Raw genomic sequence first — 8016 nt, forward strand, 5'->3', positions numbered from 1 at the left:
TGTTCCTCTCTCGCACATCAAAAGGCATACTCATTCAGTCATGCTATTCCAGAACGCCCCCAGATCATTTGTGTACGGTACAAGAAAGCAGTAAGTAGAGGTGCAACGCAACAGGGGGCGTGTGTGTATACCGCTCTCCAAGTGGAACAATGGTTTATTGCCGAGAACAGCAAGCAACGCGGTAAGGGGTTTCCCCGCGGTTTCATCGGCCAGACTGTCAGTTCCAACGTCGCCGAGGAGGAACCCCCCGTAGGAGGGACTCCGGCAGGTAAGCAGGAGCTGGAGTCTATAGTGTAGGTCAAGTAAGGAAAGCGTCCTCGGGACTCCGTCGGGAAATGCATGCAGTATCAACCTCTTAACGACCTGCCGTGCGCCCCCCTCTTAAGCTGAATGCCGGCGAACTGGATGCAACACTCTGGCCCGGCAACAGCGGTCAGAGTCAGCGCAGTGGCGGTGGACGGTACGCCAAGCAGGATTCCTCGACCGTTCGTCCACTCTTGTGGCAAACTGTATGGGTGGGACGTCTACGGGATGAAGTTTTTTTCGGATGTGGAAAAATGGACCTGCAACCAGCCGGGGGCTCGGAAAATGCCTCTCGAAGTGGGGCGGAGGAAGGAGAAACGGCCGCTATTTCCGAACGACCGAATACGGGTATGCTGGCAATCGGGCCGTCTAAGTTTGCTGTCGAGGAAATTGTGGACGAGAAGGGCATTCTGAAGTACGGACTGAGAAGAAGTAGAACGAGGAGCGGTATGCGGCAATGCTCTGGATCACGCCTGCTGGCCGCGACTCGGAAGCCTCTGATGGACGCGGCCGCTTTAGGAACGTTGTCGATCTTGGTGATGGGTGGGCCAATCGTTGTTTCGGAGCGTGGACGGTGCAGAGGGGTTCAAGCCGGGGTATCACGTCCGGGGCGACACTCCGGAGGCTCGCAGATGTGAAGAATATGTACGGGACTTGTTCTTCCGCTGTTTCCGGGAGTGTCCGCGCGGTCCACGAGACAGATTGTCCCCAACCATCCGATCATCCGGCTCATGGTCCTAACGGCAATGGGTCCTCTTCACCCGTAGAAACATCCGTCATCAGAGACAGCGGCGGAGACCTGCGGGTCGTGAATTCTCTATTTGAAGAAGAGGATGGACAATCGCCCACCTCTGGTTCGCCGCCACTGACGCGTGCTGCAAGTCCCGCTTCTGCTGGAGGCAGTACCGATGTGGCGATTCCCTCCCCGCCGCTACCAGGCGACGGAGAGCAAAGGAAGCCCTCGGCTTTAAGCGCCAACAGCGTACTAGGGGGCCTTGTTCTCAGCCTGGCGCTCTCAGCTGGCGTTTTTCTTATTATGTCTCATTTCACGAAAGACACGACCTTTTACGGGCTTGCAGCATTCACTGTGATGGCTGCCGTAGGTGTCTTTGTGGTGCTCCGCGGGCGCCTCTATCTCTGGCTGAGGGAGAGAAGCCTAATGAGAAGAGGATCTCAGCGAGCAGACCAACAACTGGAGACAATTGAGACTCGGTTTTGAAGCAGCGTTTGACCGTTCCTTTTCGCTCCACCTTCCTTGTCTACGTGAGCGCTCCGAAGGGAGCTGCCCAGCAAACCCCGCCTCTGTTTTTCTAAGACAGGGCAACTTCTGGCAGTTCCGGGGGGCCACGGGGCTGCCTGGATCGCGCGACTGGTGAACAGCTGCCGCACCCGCGGAACCACGGAATCATGCGACTGCTTCGGGCAAAGCTGCTCTGCTGTCGCAGTGCCGCAATCTTAGACCAGGTCGTCCCTGTGTGGCTTCTCCGTCTACTCTACGTCGCTTCGCCGCTGGTGCTGGCGTGGCCCGTGTTGCGGTATGAAAGGTTATGAGGTTTCTTGTTGTGTAGTAGTGCACTGGGATGCTTCCGTGTGCCAGACATATACCGATGCCCGAGGCCAGCTGACTCGACAGGTGTTCAACAAATACTGTCCATTCCATTTGTTAGGAGGGAAGACGAATGCACTTGGCTATGCGTGTATATCGGTGTATACGTAACGCGTCTGCGCTGAATTTGCGACTGTGGTACGCTCCAGGCCAGAGAGGTCTAACGTCTCTGGGGAAGCGAGTAGCCCTTCTTTAGTACCAGGCTTCAAACATTTGCTGAAGCCTCTCTCCGCAGAAGAATGACGCCCCGTCTCCCTAATCTTTCTGTTGAAGATGAAGACTCGCGTAGTTTGTTATTGTCACTCCTGTCTAGAATGCGCGCTGGTTTTTGTGTAAACTACGGACAGACGTTGGAACAGACGAGGACGTGTGCCCTTATTGTTTGGAGTGCGTCTCGCCCGTTCGTTTTCTTTGGTATGTGGATTTCTATCCTTCCGACTGGATTCCGGAAACAACTACCTCGTTGGACTCAGCCACCTTTACATGGAAGAAAATCCTCGGCGCTACCTTTCTTGCTGTGCCGACATCTTCGGTCCCCTCCTCTTTTGCTTCCGTACTCAATATGAAAGAAACTGCTCGAAGCTGCTGGAAACCGACTGAAGGCTTCCCTGCACTCAGACAGATGCTGGTGTTGATGGTTTTTTTCTGAGGCAGTATCTCAGTTCAGCCGCTACGGTACATGAAGGAAATCGTCGCTACTGAGTACGCTGGGATGTATGCTATCGCCTACGCCGTCTACGCGGGGCGCGGCACAACGCCCCATATAGGTGGCGAAGGTGGAGACAAACCCCAGCTGCCGTTTGTTCTGGCCACCGGACAGCATGCCGGCGAGACACTGCGCACCGCCAGCCCGCAGCAACGTAGGTGTTGTATCCTGGAGAAACCTGAAGACGGCGGAAAAGGAAGTGCCAAAGGACCGGAGCAGGCTCGCTGACTTCCTAGATCAGCGTGAGAGGTCACGATGGCACGGCCTCTCAGCACAGTACGAGTAACCGCTGTGACACTCTGCTACCGCTCCGGTGCCGTAGTAGCCGCGAAACTGAGATTTGGCAACCAGATTATGAAAAAGAGGGTGAGCTGGAAAAGTCCACTATTGGATCCTGTCTCGCACATGTCGGGTCCCGTATACGATTCCTGACGAAGCTAGTAAGTGTGCGAGCTGTTGATCAGGCGTGGTAGATCACAAGCAAAGACTACGCTTGCCTGAGAACTCACCGCTCGAGGGAGAGCCACTACGTCTTAGGAGTGTTCCACTGCTTGTCTTAGGGCGCGTACGTGGTGAAACTGTCACAGCACAGGCTCGCACACCAACACAGAGTACGTGAGAACTGTTGCATTGCGCCCCGTCTCCCAGTGAAACAGTTCTTTGGCATCCACGGTTGTGTTCCCCCGATTAGGTCTTTTTCTGTTTGGCTGCAGGTTTCCGCTAATGAAGGTAAGCACAGTCTTGTAATATTTTTGCACCCTGATACGGCTCCTTAGTCGCAAGCAAAAAGGGGCGTACGGGCTCACAGACACGCATCGTAGGAGGACCGACATTTTTGATCAGGGTGCCTCAGGGCTTCGATGAGTTTTGCGTTCATCAGCTTGGTAACGCCGCCGAAGAAGCCAACTCTCTTGGAGGCGCTCCGGAGTGCCACTGCGCGGTTCGAACCGGCAGTCAGACGTGGCGAGTGTATCCCCCTGCTTACCCCGAGTCCACAAGTCTGAGGGCGCAACCCGGCACACAGGAGCGATCGCTCCGAGCTGCCGTGAAGGCACTCCATGTAAGTAGAAAGGTCCTCCCCTGTTTCCTCCCAGTCTACACACCCGCCTGCCCCTTTAGACTCCTGTTGAACAAACGCCAGAGTTACATGCTTCTTAACGAAAACGAATACATACACGCGAGCACTCGCTAGCCGGTTTAGGACTCCAGCTGGGTCCCGGGCTGACATCGGAAACGGTCGCTACAGTCGCCGGACACGGCTCGTGGGGGGGGCAGCTGTACACACGCAGCGCGTTGCGAGGGAGGTGGCGCGACAGTAACCATGCCTCGCGGAGGCGGAGCCGTGGGTGCAGCTCATTCAACGAGAAGCAATGGAGCAAATCTTTCGTTATCCAGGCAAAAAATTCGTGGATACCTTCGTTATCCAGGCAAAAAATTCGTCGACAGCATTGTTCCAGCTGCGAGAGTTCTCTGTTGGTGTCAACGCAGAGCCTGTCTACATATGCTACCGGAAGGGGACGGTATTCCGTGGTCAATATATGATGGACGGCTCTGAAGATGGCAGCCGAGGTGGAACGGACGGAGGAGAAAGAACGCTTCTCTACTCGTCACCTCGGAGTGCGACCGTGGCAGAAGCAGAGAAGAATGCCGAAAGGCTGAGGGGAGAAAGTCATTCGGAACGCAAAATGCCAAGGAGCGGAACAAGGAATCGATCTCATCGGCAACCTGTAGACTCGCCCGGGGTCCACGGGCTGTCGAAGGTCTTCAAAGGCGCCGCTGCTTTCGGTGTGTTGTTGCTCTCAGCGATAGCATTTCGGTTCTTTCTTTGTTTGGGAGCACCGTCGTTTCACAGGGCAACACGTCAGGGCGTGTCTTCTGGGGTTCCATCTCGCAGGCTTGCAGATCGAAAGGCTCCTTATCAAACCCCTGCGCTCTCTACTGGTGCGCGTGGTGCCAGTCGTCTGCCCGGTGTAGGTTGTCGTGCGTTCTTTGACAGCTTTGGCTTTGATTCGCAGCAAGAAACCGTGCCGCTGCTGCCAGCTGCGCGTCGGGATCCCGAGAATCTGCCGGGAGACATGGACAGCGGACTTCTTGGGACTCGACGGAGATTCCGGGGGTCGATGATCGTAACTGCAGTTCTTCTGGCATCCCTGGTGCTCGCCTTAGGCGCGGCAGCTCTGATTTCCGCCGCCATGGAAAGAGGCGACACCGCATCCGCTTATGGTCTTACCGGACTCGCCGCTGCGCTGTTCAGTCTCTTGTATTTGAAAATCAGGCGCTGGCTGTTCGTCCCTCCAAGGCCTGAACACCGGCAAAGATGACGCAGTCTAGCGCGTTTGAAACGTCTGTTTGTGATTGTCAAGACTGGACGCACGCGTCTCCCTGAATACCGAGGAGCCTCCCAAAATCGATTGCTGACAGGCGAAGTGGGTCCTTTGAGAATGGCAAGTTTTGTCTATCATGGACATGGCAGTTCAGGAGGGGCCCAGACTGAGTATTGTGCTCCAGCGTATACGACTGAGCATCTAGGAGTACCGCGGACACGGAGAGCATCCGGACTGCAATGACCGGGCGAAGCTGCTCTCTGTCGTTTCATAGTCCTCCAACGCCATATCGAGGTCAGTCTACGTCGCTCTTCGCTCGACTCTGGTCGCCATCGGCGTTGGTACCGGAGTGGGCCCATGTTGCCGTACGCGTACTCCGCGCAACGACGTTGCCTGTTTTCTGGGGTAGTTCCCATGTGCCAGCCATATGCTGATGGATGAGGGCCACCCACGGGAGCCCCAGATATTTTTCCTGCGTGGCTCTTTTTGGCTAACAAAGAGACTACAAGACTGCGAGGTGAAGCGTCGTGTGTCCACCAACTGGGACAGTGCTGACTGGAGAGCGCCGTGTCCGGCACTGTCATCCTGAAGATTTCTGGGAGAATGCACGACCTACCTTTGTACAGATGCACGCAGTGCCAAGTGTATAGCTCCTGGCAGCTAATGAGAAAGACTGCGGGGGGTAAGGGGAGACGTTCAGGAGTCCTTACTACCCGCAGTCTGTCCATCGGAAGGGTGGCGTTTGCGCGTAAGCGTTGAAAGCAAAATTCACTGGACGCTGCATGGCTGGTGAACACCAGTCCGGGGCCATCGGATCTCCGGATAGACAAGAGGGTCGGGCCAGCTGTGCTTGAGGGCGGATAAGGGTGTGACTCACCCGGGGGTCTCAATCTAAGGTCCTCGGGAGAGTCCATTGCGGGCGGTATATTAAACACTTTGTCAAGGGCGGCCTCGACCAAGCTGCTCCGTACATCTGCCTGGAATGAGACAAGGGAGGTCGTGTCCCTGACGCCTGGAGGGCTGCGATTTGTCTCGCACATAAAACTCTACGTGTAGTAGATATTTCCCTCTACGTATGTGCAGTAATGGGACGCGTGTGTGCACATCTGCTTCTATGGACAAAACCGCGTCTTGTTCCAGGGTTTTCTGCCTCTCTCTCTTCCTTCTGTCGCGAATAAATCTCAGTCGGTTTTCATCGAGGCGGTTATTGTAGTGTACACTCGTAGGTACGTGTTGTGACTCGTGTCCTCCTAACAGCGGGGGAGACCACGAGCAATGTTCACTCCTTCAACTTTCCCCTTGATATAACGGTCATAGATTGGAAAGGTGACCGAAGTACAGATCAGTAGTACTATTTTCAGGCAGTTGCTAGTAAGTGACAGTTCCGGAAGTCCGGATGGAACGACCTGAGAAGAGGAACAGTATCACTATGATGGAGCTGCTGCAAAGAGCGGTGTCCAGGGCATTCTGTCTAGTCTATTCGTTGCTAGGGAACGGGGAATTCACCCGATCATGCATGGGTGCGCGTACGGTAGGTGAGCGGGTAACAGCGGATGTACGTGTATAGTATCGTGCAGGACAGTGGTGTCGCGAATATATGACGAGGCACGTAGCGCTTCTTCACTATCGAGCTTGTGTTACGTCTTGAGGCGTCTCCTCGTAGAACAGTGAGACCCCTCTTTCTCTCCCGCGTCAGCGGAAAAACGACGACAGTAGCGTATGCTTTCTATAAAGGGAACAGACACACTGAAGCAGACGATTACGTGTACCTTCGTTCCTTTTCCCTTAAAATGTCATGGGTTGTGTGGACGCTTGATAGGGCGGCTTGTGTACACTCGAAAACCCGCTCCCTAAGCGTACTTCACCTGTGAATATATGACCTCCGAGGACACTAGTCTACCAGACGTGGTAAGCCGCCACAGGTTGAGAATAGTGGCGCATGACCAAATCGCAATTGATCGGTACCGGGACACTCGGAGTATCGATTTTCAGGATGGGGAATGCCTCAGGCCTCTGCTGTACAGGATCGACAGGTCCTTGTGCTCAGTCGGTCCCTCAGTGAAGACGTCCCTGAAAGAGAAGACACGGAAGCCTCTCCGAGATGGGGGGACGCCTGCAGCGGTGTCAGAGAATCTTGCCGAAGGCTGATAAAGAAAGTTGCGAGTCTTTCCGTGGGCCTGTAGAGGAGTTCACTTCGTTCCGAACCCTTAGTCGGTGTACTCTTTTCGGTGTTCCTCGAAAAAGGAATTGCACAGGCTTTCCGAACGCGTCACAACTCGATTAGCGCTTCAGTTTTCTTATGACGTGGGGACAGACGGACAGACCGTCGCTAGAGAGTAGGAAACCCACAAACGGCACCGACTAAAAACTTCACACTTTCCTCTACAGGCGTGAAGCCGGTACGTGCGCAGTCGCTCCTAGACTTCCCTCACGTGTGATCCGTGCTCTACTATCAATTTGCTAAACACAAGAATGTCATCTAGATAGACGGCAACAGGCTTATCAAGCAAATGCAAGATCACTTCATGCATCACAGAAGGAAACACGCTGGGAGCATTAGCCAAGGCAAAAGGGCATGACGCCCCATTCGGAGAATGCGAAAGGAGTACCGAAAGCCGTTTTCTTCTTGTCGGCTTCCCTGATACCTATCTGGTAGTAGCCCGGCCGCAAGTCCATCTTAGAAAACACCCTTGGAGCAGTCAAGTACATCTCGTAGACCGTCCAACTGAGAGAACGGGTATCTATTCTTCACGCTGGTCCCATTGAGCGCAGAGTAGTCAATACACATTCCCCGTCTCCCGTCCCTTCTCTTGAGCAGTGAAAGTGGGACAGTGTATTAATGTCGGGCGACGAGAGATAACCTGACGCCCTTGGGCGGTCGACAGAAGGGAAAGGGGCGCTTACAACAACTGGAACCGACGACTCTCGCCCGCTGCCCTAATTACAAAGAAAAGAAACGAGGAACTACGACGCCCAAAAAAGGACCGCTTCGCCTATCTCCCGGACAACATTAGAACGTAGGCCTGTAGGGCTCTGTCGAGACGAACCTTACCCAGGGAGTCGCGTTGGGTCTCGGC

General features: G+C 54.6%; 2 protein-coding genes across 2 annotated transcripts, besides 1 other annotated feature; both read left to right on the plus strand.

Annotated features, from left to right (window-relative positions):
- Positions 1-385: 385 nt before the first annotated feature.
- CSUI_004831 (uncharacterized protein) lies at positions 386-2383 on the plus strand. The gene has a single exon (XM_068065013.1). It carries the CDS (start codon positions 761-763, stop codon positions 1520-1522), a length of 762 nt encoding a protein of 253 aa, XP_067923010.1. The 5' UTR covers positions 386-760; the 3' UTR covers positions 1523-2383.
- Positions 2384-3943: 1560 nt separating this feature from the next.
- Positions 3944-6167, plus strand: CSUI_004832 (uncharacterized protein). The gene has a single exon (XM_068065014.1). It carries the CDS (start codon positions 3986-3988, stop codon positions 4934-4936), a length of 951 nt encoding a protein of 316 aa, XP_067923011.1. The 5' UTR covers positions 3944-3985; the 3' UTR covers positions 4937-6167.
- A 491-nt stretch (positions 6168-6658) lies between these two features.
- Positions 6659-6739: a sequence feature (Short protein (CSUI_004833, PHJ21328.1) was converted to a misc_feature.).
- Between the last annotated feature and the right edge of the window lie 1277 nt (positions 6740-8016).

The sequence above is a fragment of the Cystoisospora suis genome, assembly GCF_002600585.1.
Source record: "Cystoisospora suis strain Wien I chromosome Unknown contig_2309, whole genome shotgun sequence".
Lineage (NCBI taxonomy): Eukaryota > Apicomplexa > Conoidasida > Eucoccidiorida > Sarcocystidae > Cystoisospora > Cystoisospora suis.

Bases quoted from the DNA above. Each gene is read 5' to 3' on its own strand.
- CSUI_004832 (XM_068065014.1), top strand. From the start codon at position 3,986: ATGGAGCAAATCTTTCGTTATCCAGGCAAAAAATTCGTGGATACCTTC.
- CSUI_004831 (XM_068065013.1), top strand. From the start codon at position 761: ATGCTCTGGATCACGCCTGCTGGCCGCGACTCGGAAGCCTCTGATGGA.